Source organism: Rhinatrema bivittatum, chromosome 2, assembly GCF_901001135.1.
Source record: "Rhinatrema bivittatum chromosome 2, aRhiBiv1.1, whole genome shotgun sequence".
Taxonomy (NCBI): domain Eukaryota; kingdom Metazoa; phylum Chordata; class Amphibia; order Gymnophiona; family Rhinatrematidae; genus Rhinatrema; species Rhinatrema bivittatum.
The window spans coordinates 90,045,610-90,067,196 of record NC_042616.1 but is presented as its reverse complement, the minus strand read 5'-3'; the positions used below and the strand labels follow the sequence as shown (position 1 = coordinate 90,067,196).

Genomic DNA, 21,587 nt, shown 5'->3' with positions numbered 1-21,587 from the left:
ATTTAGTTATAGTGGGTACAGGAATCAGATTAGTATTGAGGGGGAGTGTGCGGGCAAAAGATAAAGTAAAGACTGGCTGGGTGAAAGGGAGGTGAGGTAAAGTGGAGAAAAAGAGGGGTTGGAATTGATGGGGAATAGATAAGTGGATTTGAAGGAAGGAGAGAGGCTTAATGTTCATACATAGGGATGAATTCAATGAGCCGAGAATGTAAATCCAGTTTAGGTAGTGAATGATTGTCTAAAAAGCCAAGTCTTGATTTCTTTTTTGAAGGATTTGATGTCTCTAATAGAGCTTAAATGTGATGGTAAGGAGTTCCATTCTTTTGGTCCTGCTATAGAGAATGCTCGATTCCTGGTATTGGTAAGTTTTGCATCGGAGAGTGGGGGAATGATTAGTTGCAATTTGTTGGAGATTCGAGTAGATCTTGGTGGTCTGAAAAGTTTAATCATGTGATCAAGTGAAGCGTTGTTATCATTGTAGATTTCATTATGGAGAATAGATAATGATTTGTATTTGATTCTTTGAGTGATGGGTAGCCAATGTAGATTCATCAGTGTTGGAGTGATATGATCGAATTTCTTTTTTCCAGTGAGGACACGTGCTGCAGCATTTTGCAGTAATTGTAGGGGTTTCAGTGCTACCAGCAAGCAGGCCTTCCATTTGAGGGACAAGTGAAGGTACATTCAGTCAGGGCCATGGCAACTTCAGTAGCATACTACCGTTCAGTACCGGTTGCTACATCTGCAGGGCCGAGACGTGGAGCTCTCTTCATACCTTCGCAGCCCATTACTGTCTCAACAAGGCTGGTTGGCAAGACACCGCCTTTGGCCAGTCTGTCCTTCAAAACTTATTCCCAGTGTAAAAACCCAACTCTTCCTACCTAGGCATGCTGTGATTTTCAGGTTGCCCTTTGGTTGTCAACACTTCCCCAGTTATTGTGCCTGTTGCACATTTTAGGGTGCTTGTTGAACCGCTATGTTCTAAGGCAGCCTGTAGCTTGCTTTTCAGGCTGCAAAGTTTTTTAAATTATTTGTACATATAATATGGTCGTATCTTGTACCTTCAATAAGGTTATCCCTGCCTGTACCTCCTCCTCCCTCCAGGTACTGTTCCTTTTTTACCTTCTTCCTTTACGGCTTTCCTTCTCTGCTGCCGCTCGTTCTCCTCTCTTCACTCCTGCTCCCCTCCCCCCTCCCCCATCCCTGTTTTTTGTATTTTCCATCCTTTTCAGTTATATTGTAAACTGGCATGATGTTACCACGAATGTCGGTATAAAAAAGTTCATAAATAAAATAAAATAAATCTGTGAAGACTATCATCCTGCTTGTCCTGGGAGAAAGCAGAGCTGCTTACCTGTAACAGGTGTTCTCCCAGGACAGCAGGATGCTAGTCCTCACGAAACCCGCCCGCCACCCCGCGGAGTTGGGTTCGATAATGTTTTCTTTTTTTTTTTTTCCGCTTGTACTTTTTTGCTACAAATGAGACTGAAGGGGGACCTCGTGTGGCCTTAGGGTTAGTGCCATGCTGGGCATGCTCAGTGTGCCAGTCAAAGTTCTAGAAACATTGACAAAAGTATTCTGTGTCGGGGCTGCATCTGATGATGTCACCCATGTGTGAGGACTAACATCCTGCTGTCCTGGGAGAACACCTGTTACAGGTAAGCAACCCTACTGTCCAACAGACTGACGCCTCAGCAACAAATCGACTACAGATCCCCTGTTGTGTGATTTGCTGCGTTCCTGTGCCTGTTCTTGCTTGCCTGCCTTGTCTCTCCTAGCCCAGCCTGCCTTGTCCTTCCTATCCTGAGGTCCTGTTCCTCCCAGAGTCCTTCTTGTCCTCTCTCGGACTGACTTCCGGACCTGACCTCAGCCTGGACCTCAACCATTCTTACCTGCCACCTGCCTTTGACCCTAGCCATGACCAGGAGTTATCTCAATACTACTCCCCACAAGACTTACGCCTAAGTCCTGCTGGCCCCCAGAACCCAAGGCAAAACCTAAGGGGCAAAGGACTGGTATAGGTGAAGCCCTGCACCAGTTTTGGTTTCGCACCAGCCTAGTCCTACCAGCTGTCGGGAAAGACCAGCAGGGCCTTTCCTGTAGGTTGAGTCAACCTCCCCACGGCAACAAGGGTCCACAAACCTTACAGTGTTATTTATTTATTTATTTTTCTATACCGACATTCGATTTGACATATCACATCGGTTTACATATAACATGATGTCTAAGGTCCGCCTTATAATGACATGGTACATTGTAACAGATTAAATGCTTAAACTGGCTAGGTACATATAACTGATTTCCAAAATAGTATATAGGTATAAATATGTTTAACAGAAAATCTATTTAACAGAGATAATTTCTGAATTGAAATTAACTATGTACAAGAAAGGGGGGGGGAATAGGAAGGGGGGGGTAAATGGAAGGGCTAGGGGAAGAGGGTGAGCGTGGTGGAGGGGAGTGATATAGGGGAAAAGGGAGGCACTGGTAGAATTATTTGTCTGATTCCTTGTTACATGTAACTGCTTTTCTGCACGATTGTTCAAATTGTAAAGTTTATTATAATTGCACCCCTGTTTCTTGTGAACCAGCATGATGGGACTACAGTCTTGAATGTTGGTATATAAAAAAACTTAAATAAATAAATAAATACTTGCAATCTACTTCATATATGGGTATCATATCTGTATGTATCCATTACTTATGTTCTCAATGCCTTGTTATATTGTGTAATCCAACTTAGGCCTATCTTTAGGAAAAGGTAGAATGTCAAATGCCTATAAATAAATAAATTGCAGTGACACCGCTTAGTCAGAGACCGCATATTAGCATTCCCTCTGGAGCCCTGCAGTCCTGGGACCTAAATCCAGCCAGGAATTGGAGTCGCTGTGCAATGACTGGGACTCCTTCCCCAGCCTAGGAACTGAACCCAGGTCTCCCACACGGCAGAGCGCAGCACAGTCATCAAGACACCGGGTCAGCCTTAACATGCACAGTTTTAAAAAAAAGATACTGGGGTGAATTCTCAAAGAATTACCTGTGTAAAATTATAGCATATATTCAGGTAAGTAGCCTATATTCGCATAATCGGCATTTTGTACAGCTCGAAAGTAAGCTCATGCTTTAGGTTTCAAGCCTACATATACCTGCGAAAAAGGGATGGTCTAGGGGCGTTCTGGGGTGGAGCCAACAGTTATGCAATTAGGTTACTATTTTATAAGCGACACATGCTTCTATTTGGCAAATTACTTGCTTAATTTTGCCCCTGCTAATTATCTAGTGTAATTGATACCAGACTTGTGTACTGGCTGGGTGGGAGGTCTGGGTGAACTGGGGGGAGTTCAGTCTGAAGAACCAGGAGGGTCTCATTGACCTGGAGAAGGACTGGGTGATCGTGGAGGAATGGGAAAACTGGGAGTTGCAATTATGTGTGCGTGTTTTTAAAATTTTGACTTACATGCAGAAATCTGGTTTTACAAGCGTAAGTCTAAATTAATTTTCACGTGTAAAATATATGCACACACATTTTTTAAATTGGTAGGAAAAGCAAAACCTTTCAGCGTATTGCACGTGTTCTCATGTAAGCATCCTTACATTTGTGTGTAGGGTGGGCTTGTGGCATATTTTATAACATGTGCATATCTGATATGCGGCAGTTATGTAATGTCATAGATCTATACTCAGCCATATACACGCATATATGCGGTCACATGTCATCGTTCATAAGTTACTTTCACTGTTTTTTATACCAACTGCTCATAAGAGACAGAGTCTAGGGTGAATTATGAAACGTCACATAAATCATTAAATATATATAATCCTACTTAACCTTACAATCCATAGATATGATTTTGTTTCACAGCTGTTTTTTAAATGGTGAAAATGTAAACAGGTTATAAAAGAAAAAATAATGAGAATGTAAGAATAGTTTCTGAATATTCCAGAACTCTTGCATTTTGAAATATCCCTTTTGAATGTAAATACTAAATTGCTCCATTTTTTTTTTTAAACAACTCAAACAGTGCTTGACCATAGACAAATATGCTTTTCACTACTGGTTGAAGTAGTGTGGTTGTTGTATTGATCCACTTGAAAGCACGAAAATAAAGTTAACAACACAAAAAAAAATAATAATGTCAGGAGATACCTTAAAATTGGACTAAATACATTTCTCAGTGCAGAAAAGGTAGTCAAAAAACCTTTCCAGTCTCTGTTATCTTTGACAGTGGCCAAGCAGGGTCATGGGCTGAGGAAACTGGAAAGCTACAGAAACTTTTCCAAGATTTTGGGAGGAAATTTCCATTGTTTTTATTTTATTTTTGTTGGAACATTTGCTGAGCTTGTTCACTTCTGAAGGGTTCTGGTTTCCTTCGTTTAGGGTTTGTGACTCCTTCATGACACAATTCACACCTGCACTAGTACAGTCTGACTGTGGTCAGCAGCACTATAGAAAAGATAACAATGGGAGGATTCTTTCTGTCCCTTTTGTTTCTAGAATGTTCTACAAGGTTCTTATTTGCTAGAACTCTTTATTTTCTTTTAATAAATATTTTTTCTTATTTATAGCCTCGGGACTCTCCTCTACGCCATCTACTCCGACCCAAGTGACCAAGCAACCGACGTTCCCCTTAGAAGCCTATAAACATGAACCTGAAAGGTTAGAAGCACGGCTCCGCTCTTTCTCCTCTCCTCCAGACACAGGCCAGAGGTTCACCTTGCCGCCTATCCAAACAGTTGTGTCTAAGCCCCCTCACAGTGCTACCTCAAAAGCAGTAAGTCAAACATTCATCTTCTATATTCTTTTTTGAATGGGGAAAGAAAAATGTGTACATGCGTTGGGGGCTCATTTTAGAACAGCCTGCCTACCTTAGGTGGGAAAAACACATAAAAGTTATGCCAAATTGTCAAAGCAGACCTTGAAAATTATCCCACCAAATTTTCCCACCTACATTCACGCCTGCTGTTAATCGGATGGAAAATTTTCAGGTAAGTTCTTGTGTATACTTTTGAAAATGCAGAAATTATGCATATATGTGTAAACCCATCCCTGGGAACACCTCCACTAAGTTCAGATAAATGTACAAGCGAGCAGACAGTGTGCACTTAAGTTTACTGACATATCGGGCATTTCTGCAGGTAGAACAGTTTTACCCCCGGAAAGGCCTTTGAAAATGACCCTCCTTATGTGGTTCAAGGCATCTGATGGCTCTACTAGCTGTGGTTTGGGCATTATGAGGGAGGTGTGGTACACTGTTCCTAGAATTTGGGTCCAGCAGCCTTACTCATAAAGTGATGGGGAATTAGTTTTTCCTACCAGCCTGCACTGGGAGTCTTCATAAATCAGTTGCAGCTGCTCTGTCGCACAGTACGGCAGGTCTGCGACGCAGATTACATATACATGCAAGGGACTGAAGAAGATTATAAATCACAGCCCTCAGTTTCATGCTGCAGCTCAAGAATAGATTCTGTGGCAAAGAGCGAAGCTTTTGCAGCAATTCTGTGGCACATTTGCATATTAAATAATGCCAGTTTTTTGCTACTTAATAAAAATACATTTCTTTCCTGACCTTTATCTGTCTGAGGGGAAAGGGTTAGGCGGGTGAAAAGAGATCTTAGTGACTGGTGCAAGGAAGAAAGGAAGTGGGATTAGTATGGGAATGGCATCTTGGAGATGGGCTAAAGCAGAGATTTGGAGATGGGTTGAGTAGAGAAAGGGAGAGAAGTAGGATTGAAGTTGGGTGAGGGGAACAGAGAGGAGGGATTCAGGAAAGGGAGAGGGAAAGAGGATTGGGTGTAGAGGAAGGATGGGGAAGGAGGAGGATCTTCTTTCTCGCTCTCTCTCTTGCAGAGCCTCTCTCATGTGCATACATTGGATGTCACTCCCCTCCCTCTCATGCTTTTCCCCATGCCTGTCTCATCTCTCTCACACACCCTCCACCTATTCCCTCTCTCTTGTTTTCCACTCTCTTGCTGGTTCCCTGTCTCCAGCACTGATTGGCTGGCAGTGGTGCCTTGGACTGCATGTTCCTCCTTCTGCTGCCCCAGGCCTGACTCAGTTTGAACAGTGGGGGACACTGCAGAGCTGTGCAGTTCAAACCTTGACTTTGGTCCTTGGTGGCAATGGAGGAGGGAGGAGGACATAGTTTGAGTTTACCGCCGCTCTCCTCTTCTTACTGCTAAGCCAGTCAGCACTGAGAGGAGAGTGGGGGCGAGTATAACCACCCATGCACCCTGTTGGACTTTGCCGTTGCCCACACACCCTCCCTGCCCCTGGTCTCCGAAATTCTGTGGCAAGGAGTGAATTCTGCAGCACTTGCTGCAGAATTGCAGGAGACCAGGAGCACTGATGAAAGCTCAGGCTTCAGTTAGGATCTTGAGGTGAGAAACAGGGCCATTGCTCGACTGACTGCGGCTTTCTGCTCACAGTACCTCACTGTAGGACAATCATGGTTGGTAGGAGGGAAGACTCAACTCCAAGATTATTCGTGTCATTGGGCTGGAAGGAAAGTAATTGGAGAGGCTGAACCGTACCAATAAGAGTTATTTGTCACCAGACTAGAGTTTCTTCACAGAGTTTGAAGAGACTTATCAGCTTCCTCCTGGAAGGGTAACCTCTGCAAAGTGACCATATGTCTATAGAGGCAAAGAAAGGCCATTAAAACAGAGAAAGTCAGCAGTTGACAATGAAACTGATAACCTGGGGCCAGTCTTAATTTCTAAGACACTTTTCCTGGGAGATAGAAGTGCAGTATTTATAACCAATTCATTTGACTAGAAATCTTTTCCTTTTTTAGCAAGCCTAAAGATCGCATTACCAGTTATAGGTACACGTCTACAAATGTGTGCATGGCATTATTCAGCTCTTTTTTTTGTTGTTGTTGTTGCTCCTTTGGCTAGCAGCTCAATCGGGAGTGGCCTCTATGTGCTCCGCACCTTGAACCTTCAAGCTTAACTACCTGAGGATTTTCCCTTGCTTTATAATCCTGATAATCCCCCCTCCCCCCCCACTAGCGTTGTCATTGCAGTGATGGTCTTTGGCCAGGGCCACACCATTACCTGGCATGTGTGAATCTAAGTCCTGCCAGTAGGTGATGAGTGATGGCTGAGACTCCCTCACACATCCTCCCCCACCCAGGGGTTGTGAATGCTGCCTCTGCAGCATCCCCAGCCAACCCAGAGAGCATAAGGATTTCAAAGGGGTGTGGGGTAAACACTGTGGATCCATAAAGCCTGGAGGATGGGAATAAATAGAAGAGGTATGGAGGTGGCTTGCGGGAATGACGGCTACTACCTGGTGATTAATACCCTTATTCAATAAACATTCTGTTACGCTTGGGCTCCGGACAGGAGTCGTGCACACCACCCAGCAGGGTGGCTCCAGGTGGAGAGAGACAGGAAGCTCGAACAGAGTCAGGTACCAGGCTGGGTCAGGGCAGGCAGCAAAAATCAGAGTCAGGTTCAGGCTGGGTCAGGGCAGGCGGCAAGTGGCAGTGTCTAAGTACAGGCTGGGTCAGGGCAGGCGGCAAGTGGCAGTGTCAAGTACAGGCTGGGTCAGGGCAGGCGGCAGTCAGCAGTGTCTGGGTCCAGGCTGGGTCAGGGCACAGTAAGCAGGGCAGGGCAGGTCAGAGGGCCCGTAGGCCACACACACACACACACGGAAGGCCCGTAGGCCACACACCAATAGCGGGGCAAGGCAGGTCAGAAGGCCCGTAGGCCACACACACACACACGGAAGGCCCGTAGGCCACACACCAATAGCGGGGCAAGGCAGGTCAGAAGGCCCGTAGGCCACACACACACACACGGAAGGCCCGTAGGCCACACACCAATAGCGGGGCAAGGCAGGTCAGAAGGCCCGTAGGCCACACACACACACACGGAAGGCCCGTAGGCCACACACCAATAGCGGGGCAAGGCAGGTCAGAAGGCCCGTAGGCCACACACACACACACGGAAGGCCCGTAGGCCAGGTATGGAAATCAAGGAAGAAGGCCAAAAGGCCGCACAAGGCAAGGCAAGGAAAGGAAAGGCCCGAAGGCCACGCAAGGCAAGGCAAGGCAAGGAGAGGCCCGAAGGCCGCGCAAGGCAAGGCAAGGCAAGGATAGGCCCGAAGGCCGCGCAAGGCAAGGCAAGGCAAGGATAGGCCCGAAGGCCGCGCAAGGCAAGGCAAGGCAAGGATAGGCCCGAAGGCCGCGCAAGGCAAGGCAAGGCAAGGATAGGCCCGAAGGCCACGCAAGGCAAGGCAAGGCAAGGATAGGCCCGAAGGCCACGCAAGGCAAGGCAAGGATAGGCCCGAAGGCCACGCAAGGCAAGGCAAGGATAGGCCCGAAGGCCGCGCAAGGCAGGCTAGAGCAGGGAGCCCAGGTGAGCTCGATGCCGAAGCACCGAGGCAACTGTCAGGCAGGGTTAAGAGGGCACACCCAGAGCATAGAGTGGACATAGGAGATGGACTGGGCCTGTCAGGAAAGCCAGCACTAGAGGGACCCCTGGTGGTGAGGCGGTAGCACAGCAGCCACAGCCGTAACAGTACCCCCCCCTCAAGGCCTCCCCCTCCTCCTGGATCCCATCTGTGCAGGAGGTAATCAAGAATAACGGGAGACCACTCCGGGGGTGATGCGGCAGGGTCAACTCCTTCCCGAGGAAATAAGGCAGTCCATAACCCCACCTGGGGTGATAAGGCAGACACAACCCCAACCTGGGGCAGAAAAATAGTCCATAACCCCTCCTGGGACAAGGCGGCAGGGTTAGACCCCTCCTGGGGTAGCAGAGGCGGTGCAGATTTCCATAACCCCTCCTGGGGTGACAAGGGGAACACAAACCCCACCTGGGGCAGAGAAATAGTCCGTAACCCTTCTTGAGGCGATAGTAGGACCGGTCCGGACCCTTCCAAGGTCGGCATTAAGACCGGTACAGGCCCCTCCAGGGGCGGCAGCTGGGCCAGTACAGCAGGCTCGGATCCTACTCGGGCAATTGTAGCAGGCTCGGACCCCTCTCGGGGCGTTGTAGCAGGCTCGGACCCCTCTCGGGGCGTTGTAGCAGGCTCGGACCCCTCTCGGGGCATTGCAGCAGGCTCGGACCCCTCTCGGGGCGTAGTAGCAGGCTCGGACCCCTCTCGGGGCGATGAAGCAGGCTCGAACCCCTCTCGGGGCGATGAAGCAGGCTCGGACCCCTCTCGGGGCGATGAAGCAGGCTCGGACCCCTCTCGGGGCATTGTAGCAGGCTCGGACCCCTCTCGGGGCGTTGTAGCAGGCTCGGACCCCTCTCGGGGCGATGAAGCAGGCTCGGACCCCTCTCGGGGCATTGTAGCAGGCTCGGACCCCTCTTGGGGCGATGAAGCAGGCTCGGACCCCTCTCGGGGCGTTGTAACAGGCTCGGACCCCTCTCGGGGCGATGACGCAGGCTCGAACCCCTCTCGGGGCGATGAAGCAGGCTCGGACCCCTCTCGGGGCATTGTAGCAGGCTCGGACCCCTCTCGGAGCGATGAAGCAGGCTCGAACCCCTCTCGGGGCGTTGTAGCAGGCTCGGACCCCTCTCGGGGCGATGAAGCAGGCTCGGACCCCTCTCGGGGCGATGAAGCAGGCTCGAACCCCTCTCGGGGCGATGAAGCAGGCTCGGACCCCTCTCGGGGCGTCAGCAGGACCGGTATGGACCCCTCCAGGGGTGGTAGCAGGACCGGTATGGACCCCTCCCGGGGTGGCAGCAGGGCCAGTTCAGCAGACTCCGATGGCTGACTCAGGAAGTCTGTCAGTAGGACTGGTTCGGACCCCTCTGAAGACGGCAGCAGGGCCGGTTCGGCAGGCTCAGATGGCAGAGTTAGAAAGTCTGTCAGCAGGGCTGGTGCGGACCCCTCCGAGGACGGCAGCAGGGCCGGTTCAGCAGACTCAGGCTCTTCTCGGGGTAGTGCAGCAGGTTCAGATGGCAGAGTAGCATGGTTAAAGGTAGTGTGCATGGAAGACACAGATTGTACTGCCGTGGGCTTGATACCTCGAGCCAAAGTCTGATGCTCCTGATTTTGTTTCTGGAGGAGCAGTTTAGAGAAGGCACAGGCAGTTCTAGGACGTCTAGGGAAGGTGCTCGTTAGTGTCCACTTGGCAGCTGTGGGAAGCTGAGCCCTGCTAGAGCTAATCAGCTCTCTCCGTTGTAGAGAAACCTGTTCCCGAGGCTCTAGCACTGGTCTCACAGAAGCCTTCTTGGCCAGGTAAGTCCTGGGTTTTTCTACCCTCAAACTGCCAGCAAAAATGTCTGTTTTAGTTGAGCCAGAAACAGAATACTGGTTAGGAGAGCTGATAGCCTTTTCTAATTGCACAGCTGGTCCTAGAGCAGAACAACAGGGGCAGGGTTTGCCTGGAGGTAACAAACACGGGAGACAGGAGCATTTCCACCACCCTGGTTTAGGAGCCAGACAGTTCAAACACTCCTGATAGACAGAGACATTTTTCTTGTTGCAGTTATTGCATGACCAGTGTTCCTGATCAACCAGTTCACAGGCTAGACAGTTCTGATAGCTTGGATAATTCAAAGTCTGACAGGAATGGCAGGTATAAAACTTTAAAGAAGGAGACATCTTGAATTAATGAAAAGTTGACTCACCGGCAGGACACAGACCTATCTCTTCCCCTGGAAAATGTGATGGCTTCGGCATACTGTTACGCTTGGGCTCCGGACAGGAGTCGTGCACACCACCCAGCAGGGTGGCTCCAGGTGGAGAGAGACAGGAAGCTCGAACAGAGTCAGGTACCAGGCTGGGTCAGGGCAGGCAGCAAGAATCAGAGTCAGGTTCAGGCTGGGTCAGGGCAGGCGGCAAGTGGCAGTGTCTAAGTACAGGCTGGGTCAGGGCAGGCGGCAAGTGGCAGTGTCAAGTACAGGCTGGGTCAGGGCAGGCGGCAGTCAGCAGTGTCTGGGTCCAGGCTGGGTCAGGGCACAGTAAGCAGGGCAGGGCAGGTCAGAGGGCCCGTAGGCCACACACACACACACACGGAAGGCCCGTAGGCCACACACCAATAGCGGGGCAAGGCAGGTCAGAAGGCCCGTAGGCCACACACACACACACGGAAGGCCCGTAGGCCACACACCAATAGCGGGGCAAGGCAGGTCAGAAGGCCCGTAGGCCACACACACACACACGGAAGGCCCGTAGGCCACACACCAATAGCGGGGCAAGGCAGGTCAGAAGGCCCGTAGGCCACACACACACACACGGAAGGCCCGTAGGCCACACACCAATAGCGGGGCAAGGCAGGTCAGAAGGCCCGTAGGCCACACACACACACACGGAAGGCCCGTAGGCCAGGTATGGAAATCAAGGAAGAAGGCCAAAAGGCCGCACAAGGCAAGGCAAGGAAAGGAAAGGCCCGAAGGCCACGCAAGGCAAGGCAAGGCAAGGAGAGGCCCGAAGGCCGCGCAAGGCAAGGCAAGGCAAGGATAGGCCCGAAGGCCGCGCAAGGCAAGGCAAGGATAGGCCCGAAGGCCGCGCAAGGCAAGGCAAGGATAGGCCCGAAGGCCACGCAAGGCAAGGATAGGCCCGAAGGCCACGCAAGGCAAGGATAGGCCCGAAGGCCGCGCAAGGCAGGCTAGAGCAGGGAGCCCAGGTGAGCTCGATGCCGAAGCACCGAGGCAACTGTCAGGCAGGGTTAAGAGGGCACACCCAGAGCATAGAGTGGACATAGGAGATGGACTGGGCCTGTCAGGAAAGCCAGCACTAGAGGGACCCCTGGTGGTGAGGCGGTAGCACAGCAGCCACAGCCGTAACACATTCACACGGTTATTGAGACTCCAACATTGCTCTATGCTTCAACGGCAAGAGGAAATGTGGAAAAAAGGATTTGCATTCAGGCAACAACCAACAAGGTAGCACAGCCTGGGTAAACAAATTAGCGTGGGAGTAGCTTGCTTGTTGCGGCAGTTACTACCTCAAACCAGTTACTTCACTTGGAAAGCATATCCAGCACAGCTCACTGCTTCAATGGCAGGGGAATGAAGAAAAGAGGATTTATATTCAGACAACAACAAAGGACTGAATTGCACAGTCTGGGTAAACAAATAAGCATGGGAGTAGCTTGCTTATTGTGGCGGTTACTACCCCTAACAAATTAAGCCTGATACTTCACTTTGAATGCATATCCAGCACAGCTCACTGCTTCAATGGCGGGGGTGGAAGGAAATTAGAATCAAAAAGCTACCAATAAGGGCCCTGAACTCAGCGGTCGGAGTAACAGATAAGTATGAGAAAATAAGTGTGAAAGCTTGCTGGGCAGACTGGATAGGCCTATTGGTCTTCTGCTGTCATTTCTATGTTTCTAAAAGCCTGGCCTGGAAACCGAACCTCGGCCTTTTTCACTCCCACTGAACTACCAGCCAGGCTCTTGGTCATTCCATTTTTGTTCAACGAGATATATATATATATATTTTTATAATTTTTTCTTTTGTTTGGAATCAGAGATGCAATCTTCTTATTGGGCCAAGAATTGCAGGATTCCCAATGCATAATAAAATTTGCCAAAATGTTCAAAAAGGTACCAAAAAAAAAAGCAAAACCAAACAGATGGTGACATCCCCATACTTCATTACCGAAAACATTGCTGTAGAGTCAAGGAAAAATACACCAGCACATCTGGATTACCTTTGGCATAATCCTTTTTTATTCTTGCCATTTTTATTAGGGCCAGAGCCACTGTTTTTAGAAATTGTTGTTCAGGGTCATTTTAAACTGTTATTAGGCCCTAATCTTACTTTGAATATATCAGTATCTCTGCTAGGGTCTGATGAGAACCAATCTAGTAGTAATGTCTGCATTTAGAGACCCCAAAGGGCTAAAATCAATCTGCATGTAAACAATGTGAACAAATAGTGGTATCTTAGCTGCATATACATTTCATTATATTAACCAATGTAACATTTTTATTTAAGTGATTTAAGCTTCTTGGTATACAAATCAGGGACCATGGGAAGATCTGTCCCTTATCCCAGCCAGCCCCGGGGAGCCACAGAAAGGCCTGCCTCTCTCCCTGCCTGACCCCAGGTGATGGGGAGGGGGTGCACAGTAAGGCCTGCCTCTCTCCCTGCCTCTCTCCCTGCCTGACCCCAGGTGATGGGGAGGGGGTGCACAGTAAGGCCTGCCTCTCTCCCTGCCTCTCTCCCTGCCTGACCCCAGGTAATGGGGAGGGGGTGCACAGTAAGGCCTGCCTCTCTCTGCCTCTCTCCCTGCCTCTCTCCCTGCCTCTCTCCCTGCCTCTCTCTGCCTCTCTCCCTGCCTCTCTCCCTGCCTCTCCCTGCCTCTCTCTGCCTCTCTCCCTGCCTCTCTCCCTGCCTGACCCCAGGTGATGGGGAGGGGGTGCACAGTAAGGCCTGCCTCTCTCCCTGCCTCTCTCCCTGCCTGGCCTCAGGTGATGGGGAGGGGGTGCACAGTAAGGCCTGCCTCTCTCCCTGCCTCTCTCCCTGCCTCTCTCCCTGCCTGGCCTCAGGTGATGGGGAGGGGGTGCACAGTAAGGCCTGCCTCTCTCCCTGCCTCTCTCCCTGCCTGACCCCAGGTGATGGGGAGGGGGTGCACAGTAAGGCCTGCCTCTCTCCCTGCCTCTCTCCCTGCCTGGCCTCAGGTGATGGGGAGGGGGTGCACAGTAAGGCCTGCCTCTCTCCCTGCCTCTCTCCCTGCCTGGCCTCAGGTGATGGGGAGGGGGTGCACAGTAAGGCCTGCCTCTCTCCCTGCCTCTCTCCCTGCCTGGCCTCAGGTGATGGGGAGGGGGTGCACAGTAAGGCCTGCCTCTCTCCCTGCCTCTCTCCCTGCCTGCCCTCAGGTGATGGGGAGGGGGTGCACAGTAAGGCCTGCCTCTCTCCCTGCCTCTCTCCCTGCCTGGCCTCAGGTGATGGGGAGGGGGTGCACAGTAAGGCCTGCCTCTCTCCCTGCCTCTCTCCCTGCCTGCCCTCAGGTGATGGGGAGGGGGTGCACAGTAAGGCCTGCCTCTCTCCCTGCCTCTCTCCCTGCCTGACCCCAGGTGATTGGGAGGGGGTGCACAGTAAGGCCTGCCTCTCTCCCTGCCTCTCTCCCTGCCTGCCCTCAGGTGATGGGGAGGGGGTGCACAGTAAGGCCTGCCTCTCTCCCTGCCTGACCCTGGGGAGCTACTGAAAGGCCTGCCTTTTTCTGACTCTTGATACACTTCATACTCATACAGAGAGACAGAGTATTAAAAAGTACAAACAGGCATTAGAGAATCATTGAGAAAACTCTAAAAAAAAATGTTTTAATGGACAGATGTCAATAAGTCAGACAGTGTATGGTAGAACACTCCAACACCTGGTCTTATTTATCAATCGGGCCGATTCAGTAAAGTCCGCGGGAGAGCGGGCGAATGCCCGCTCTCCCGGCGCGTGCACAGGCCACTCGCCTGTGTGCGCGATTCAGAATTTAAATGAGGCCCGGCAGTAGAAACGGGCAAAAGGAGGCGCTAAGGACACTAGCGCGTCCCTAGCGCCTCCTTTTGGCCCAGAGCGGCGGCTGTCAGCGGGTTTGACAGCAGCCGCTCAATTTTGCCGGCGTCAGTTCTCGAGCCCGCTGACAGCCACGGGCTCGGAAACTGGACGCCAGCAAAATTGAGCGTCCGGTTTTCGACCCGACAGCTGCCGGCCCATTTTAAATTTTTTTTTTTTTTTTTACTTTTTTTACCCTTCAGGACCTCCGGTGCCGGCAGAAATTAGCGCCTACCTTTGGGTAGGCGCTAATTTCTGAAAGTAAAATGTGCAGCTTGGCTGCACATTTTACTCCCTCCTAATACCTAATACCTAATAGGGCCATCAACATGCATTTGCATGTTGATGGCCCTATTACCTAATACCTAATAGGGCCTCCTAATACCTAATACCTAATAGGGCCATCAACATGCATTTGCATGTTGAGGGTGCTATTAGGTTCGGTGGGTTGGATGCACGTTTTCGGCCCCTTACTGAATAAGGGGTAAGGGAAAACGCGCGTCCAATGGCAGGTTAACAGTATCGGCCCGAGAGTGATGTAAAGCCCACCAGTCAGTGGAAGCGCCAAAAAAATGTCAAGTTAAAAATAACCAGCCTATAATTTTATTCTGATGGTATTCAGTAAATTTGGGTAAGTTTAGAGTAGATAGGACCAGCCAGTCTCGAGTTGTAGGTGAACAAATAGTCACAAACCTCATTACCGTGTATACAGATAGATAAACAGACAGATACATAAAAACTGGTAACACAGACTTCCTGTATTATTGTACTAGCACTTCAGTTCTCAAAATATAATCAGCTCCACTTTTTAGTTTTGTTTCCTTCAGTCCTTTTTATTCACTGCAAAGATATTTCATTTCCTGTGTTTTTATATTTTGGGGCTTAAGAGATTATTATTATTATTATTATTATTATTTATAACTTTTATATACCGGCATTCGTAAAAACATCATGTCGGTTTACAGGTAACTGAGAAAGGAAATTACAATGATAGATATGAACTTTTCCAAAGGCTGTGCCTCCTGTCATTCAAATGACATCATCTCCTTTCATGAGGTAACTCTTCAGCTGTTTGTCTTACATTCGCACAGAGCTCTACTTGATTTACTTCATCGTTGGTATGGGCACTGGATGAGGAGGAGGAACTCTTGTTTGTGAACGAGAATTATAAAGAAAAGACGATAATTTTTTTTTACTGTGGAGTGAATATTTTGGCATTATTGTAGTTTGACTCTGCCCTAGGATAGACGGATAGGTATTACAGTCATGAAGATACAGTGTCTCCCCCCAGGCGCTTGACTTATTTTTAGCTCTTTGCGGTAACTTGAGCAGTAGCGACTTGGGTATAGCCAGAGGGAAAAAGGTGGCAGGCTCTGGCTGTTCCCTAAGTGTAGTTTATTTACAGTGAAAACATGCAAAAGTGCAAGGCACCTCAAATCCAAACAACTCAAGCAGCTCTCCGTGGCTTCAGGTATCTCACAAATAACAAAGAGTTATGCAGAGCAAAACAATCAGTTGGAGGCAGCTCACCTTGACTTCAGGCAAGCCCCAAACTTAAACATAGCAGGTCTTAACAATGTCAGTCTCAAATCTCAAGCGTAGCATTATCTTCTCATACAGTGGGACTCTTTTCTCTTCCTCAGGGCCCGCTCAACCCTTCTAGGGTCTTATATCTGGTGAAGGGCTCTTCTAGAGGGTGCCGGGTGTCTTTCTTTGTACAGAGTTGTTGAGGATGGAGAAACTCCGGATGTGGATCCTTGGGCCGACCGACCCGAAGGAGCAGTCGGTAGGCAGAACTCCCACTGGGCAATTGGAGCTTCACCTGGAAACCCGTGACTCCTCCAGAGGAGCTGTGGGAGCCCGGGTTGCTAGGACTTAGGAGTCTTCGCCCTGGAAGCCCGAGGTCCCCCCAGGAGGAGCCCGTAGGGACCCGGACCGCTGGGACTTAGGCGGAGACGAAGAAACCCAGGAGTGGAATCCGAACTGGAGACTGGGCAGGCGGCGAGCAAGCAGCAGTCGGGGTCACGAACCGGGATCAAGGCAGGCTGAAGACAAGCAGGAGTCGAAGTCACGGACCGGAGTCAAGGCAGGCTGAAGACAAGCAGGAGTCGAAGTCACGGACCGGAGTCAAGGCAGGCTGAAGACAAGCGTGGTCAAGCTATCCGAGGTCAAGGCAGGAGACAGGCAAGCAGGGTCAGGCAAAGCGGAGTCCGGCAGGAAACAGGCAATCCAGGAACGCAACTCAGAGCTACCAAAGGCAGTGAACCTCGTTGCAAGGCAAGGAAGGCTGGGAACTGCAGGGCTTAAATAGCCCTGCAGCGTCTGACGTCAGGAAAGGGAGGAGCCGTGTTTTCCCGCGCTGGTCCCTTCAAAAGCAGGGCTCAGCCGCGCGCGCGAGCCTGGGGGCGGAGCTAGCCGCGAGAGGACGCCGGCGGCAGAGAGGGAGCTGGCGCGTGGCGCAGGAAGGCCCTGCAGGCCCGCGCGGGGTCGGGACGGCAGGCGGACGCTGCGGCCGGGGTCCCGAGTCCACGGGACGCGGTAGTTCTCCGGGGCCCGAAAGGAAGGTAAGGCCTCGGGCGCCACCGTGGCGACCGAGACCGCAACACAGAGTAGTCATTTTGAAATTTGGGGAGTGATTTGCATCAGTGTAGGAGTAGGAAATGCATGGGGATTGAACCGAGGATATCTATAAATCACACTTTCTCCTGGTTCCAGCATGCTGTTCAAAGAAAAGTAAGTTTGACTAGATTTCAAACATGACCTACACAATCAGGTCTAAGATTTTGGAAAGAGGTGTGCAGATGAAATGATGCATCACCATCACCCTCTCTCATCTTCTCCTATCCTCATTTTTCTCCTTCCTTCTACTATTTCTGGGTTTCTCTCCAACTCCCCTCACAGCTTCCTCTCTCTATCATCCCCATTCTCAGCTTCCTCTCACCCTCCGTGCTGCTTTGGAGGAGCAAGGTCACCAGGAAGGACTTTGGTGTGGCAAGAAACGATGCTGTAGCTAGGCCGTGTCCTCCAGGTGATAGTTATCCTCTTGCTCATATGATGTGTGCCCAGATGAGAAGGGTTAGGACAGTCATCGGTTCGATCATTAGAAATGCAGGTAGCTGGATGGTGGCTGGGCATGAAGATCATTTGCCTGCCTGGTGCAAAGGTGCAGACTTTAAAAATCACTTAAATCAGAGATTTTACAAGGTGCTGAGGAGGAGCCAGATCTTATGGTTCCTGTGGGTGCCAAAGACATAGGAAGTGCAGGAAGGAGGTTCTGGAAGTCAAATTTAGATTTTTAGGTAGGCAATTGAAATCCAGAACCCCCAGGTTTTAGCATTCTCAGAAATTCTCCCTGTTCCACGTGCAGGATCCCCAGAGGCAGGCAGAGCTTTGGAGCGTCAGTGCATGGATACAATGATGTAGAGAAAGAATAGTAATTTAAATGTGTTAATAACTGGGGGACATTTTGGAAAGGGGGGAACCTCCTCAACACATTTTACTCCCCTCCCCTGTTCCCAGCATACTCATTAGCTCCAAGTTACTGCCCTGCCCCTTCCCCCTCCTCCCCCCCAGTTAAATATCAGTTACAATGTAAAGCCCTGTTGGCTGAATTTGCTGTTGTCTGGAAACCGATGTGATGTCTCGTGCGAATGTCGGTATAGAAAAATGTTAAATAAATAAATAAAATAAAAACATCATTAAAAGTATTGGGATCGCTGGTGACGCACTCTCCTGGATACAATCCTATCTCCAAAATCGCTCTTTCACTGTCCTGGTTGACAACAATGAATCTGAACCTATCAGTCTCCCTCAAGGTGTTCCCCAGGGCTCTTCCCTCTCCTCTACTCTCTTTAATATCTACATGCTCCCCCTTACCACTCTTCTTACAAACCTTCACATTAAGCATTTCATCTATGCTGACGATGTGCAAATTCTCTTCCCGTTTTCTGACTCACTCCAAACTGCCCTGCAAAACTGGGAATCCTGCCTTTCTGCCATTAACCAACTCCTCACAGACATGCACTTGGCGCTTAATCCCAACAAAACTGAACTAATAATCATCTCTAATAAGCAGCCACTCCCAGCTATTCCACCCTCATACACTTCTACATCTTTCTCCGCACACACTCGCAACCTAGGTGTCCTCATTGATAATTATCTCACCTTTAAACCATTTATTAACTCTATCATAAAGGACTGCTACTTTAAGCTACAAACGATAAAAAAAACTCAGACCATTACTTCACTTTTCCGACTTTCGCACAGTTGTTCAGTCTATTATCCTGTCTAAAATAGACTACTGTAATGCCCTCCTCCTTGACATCCCTGCAACACATACCAAACCTTTACAACTTTTACAAAACGCCGCAGCACGTATACTGACAAACGCCAAAAAAAGAGACCACATCACTCCCACACTTATCGAGCTCCATTGGCTCCCAATACCCTCTCGAATACTTTACAACGCGCTCTCCATCATCCATAAAAGTCTGTTAAATGCCAACCTCAACTGGATCAACCCCCCCCCTCCTCCCTCGTACCTCTAATAGACCTACCCGCCCAGCCCTACAAGGAACCCTCTGTAAGCAATCAATAAAATCTATCAAACTCTCATCTACCATGAGCAGAGCATTCTCCCTAGCTGGCCTACTATATGGAATTCCCTGCCACCTGAACTACGCATTGAGACCTCTACGCCTAAATTAAAAAAAAAACTTAAAACGTGGCTTTTCCAACAAGCTTACTCCCTTGCCCCCCCTCCCACTCATAAAAAATCTCCAACAGCAAGCGAGTAACAATTCGAATAGTGGATCTGTTCCCCCCCCCCCCCCCCCCCCCCCCCGTCAATTGAGTAAGAATGCTTAAAAAAATGTACATTGTAGTTATGTTATTATATTTGTTCTATTATAGTTTGTCTTTTTATTTATTTCTTTTTAAATTACCAGTTTTTGCCAATCAGCTTTATCTATAGTTACTGCTTACTATTTTTTGCTCATGATACGCCTTATTTTATTCATAGTGGAATTATTTTAGATATTATGTCCTCGAATGTTACCTGTAAGGGCCCCGCCCAAAAGTTATTTGTTCTGATGTAAACCGATGCGATGTGTGAACGGCTATCGGTATAGAAGAGACTTTAAATAAATAAGTAAAATAAATATTACAGTTGATGGGCTCCACCTTAACCAGGGAGGAACCCAAGTGATCCCTGACATTTAAAAAGGAGATAGAGCAGCTTTTAAACTAGATCATGGGGAAAGCAGACAGCAGCTCAGGAGTGCCGGGTAGGTTTTTTTTTAGTTATCCGGCCTTGTGTAGCTAGATAATGTGCTACTTAACTGGATATCGTGAAAAGATTCTGGCTAAGTGGCACTGTCATCTACCAAAGTAAAGAAAAAATAAACTGCGCCATCCTTTCCCACCTCCCCCTCCAAAGCACATTACAAGTCATACAAATGTCTCCTAACCCTCCCATCCCCTAAACCTTTTTAAATGGAATCGATTTGCCAGAGATTGTGAGCCGGGCTCCCGTCCCGATTTCACCTTCCAAACAAGCTCATCCTGCCTCCCCACCCAAAAGTAAAAAAGGTTGCTGATGCACACCATCCCCACCGACACCTGAGTGTCTTCTCTGCCAGGAGCGAGGGACCCTCTGCCCCCGCTCCCGGCACCTCGAGTGCTGCTCTGACAGAGGCGTAAACTTTGCGAGCGGGGCAGGGGGTCCCTCGCTCCTGGCAGAGAAGACACTCAGGTATCGGTGGGGATGGTGTGCAGGAAAGCAACTATGAGTACAAAATACCAGGCTCCATATTAGGAGTTACCACTAAGCAAAAGGATCTTGGCGTCCTCGTGGAAAACATATTGAAATTCTCAGTTCCATGTGTGGCAGCTGCCAAAAAAGCAAATAGAAGGTTAGGTAGTATTGGGAAAAGAATAGAAAATAAAACAGAAAATAGCATTTTGCCTCTGTCCCACTCTATGGTCCAACCTCCCCATGAGAATTGTGTGTAATTCTAGTTACCACATCTCAAAAAACATATAGCAGTACTAGAAAAAGTGCACTGAAGAGCAACAAAAAATCATAGCGGATGGAAAGGCTCCTTTACGAGGATAGGCAAAGAGAGGCTAGGCTTGGAGAGGGAATAAGATTTACAGAATTATGAGTGGTGTAGAATAAGATAACAGGGAATCGTTATTTTCTCTGTCAAAAATTACTAGGATCAGGGAACATTCCATGAAACTAACAAGTAGCAGAATCAAAGCAAATTTTAAAAAGTGTTTTTCAGTCGAACAATTAAACAATGGAATATGTTGCCAGAGAATGTGGTCAAGGTTAGTAATTTTAAAAAGCTTTGGACAAGTTTCAGGAGGACAGGTCCATAAATAGATATTAGCCAGCCAGACACTTCATACTCCTAGGAGTAAGAGTTAGTGATGGACTTTCCTATTAGCATCTGCCGGGTTCTAATCCAATGACCCAGAGTGGTGAGTATCGGAGACAGGATGCTGGTCTCCACTGTCTCAGCAATGCACCTCTTGTGTACTATGGGCAGAGCACTCACTGTCCCCTTGGCTGCTCTTTCCCCATGGTGTATGCTTCCATAGTACCCAGGAAGCATCGGAGAAGGAGCAGAGAAGTGCTTATTGATGACTATTTGCAAACATCAGTTTTGCAGACCGACTAGGTGGGTAGTTTTGACCTGCAAAATCTATATTGGATAATCAAATGTCACGAGTTTGTGCCACTGGCCACTCTCCTAGTCGCAATCCCGCTGGAATTCTCTGGTTACAGAAGAAACTGAACCATGGGTTAAGCCTCTGTGGGATGCTTTTCCATGGTCCCAATGCTCGACTCCTCCTTGCAGCTTCCCTGGTTCCACCCTCGTAGGCTCCCCAGGCCAGGTACTCCAGTCTTTATTGCCTATATTTATCCTGTTCCTTACACGGTGTCACGGCTATGGGTTCAAATCTTCTCACCCCAGTTAGTGAGCTGGAATGAAGCACACACAGATTCAGGTTATCTCGGCAAGTTAAAGTCTCTAAAGCTTTACTTTCTCAAACCACAATACAATAAGAAAGTAACTCTTACCTTAATCCTTTTGCATGCTGTTCACAGCTGCTTCCTG

General features: G+C 49.0%; 1 protein-coding gene across 9 annotated transcripts in view; it reads left to right on the top strand.

The window, feature by feature from the left end:
• The window catches only part of PRKAG2 (protein kinase AMP-activated non-catalytic subunit gamma 2), a 751,594-nt gene that overhangs the window by 443,252 nt on the left and 286,755 nt on the right, over positions 1 to 21,587 (top strand). For 7 of the 9 annotated variants that reach the window (XM_029588430.1, XM_029588428.1, XM_029588429.1 and 4 more), the window contains one exon: positions 4,567 to 4,772. In XM_029588430.1, the coding sequence (XP_029444290.1) occupies positions 4,567 to 4,772 (206 nt within the window). Of the gene's footprint in view, positions 1 to 2,882; positions 3,065 to 4,566; positions 4,773 to 17,998; positions 18,033 to 21,587 lie in introns of those variants that run through there. The other 2 variants (XM_029588436.1, XM_029588435.1) reach the window with 2 other exon arrangements.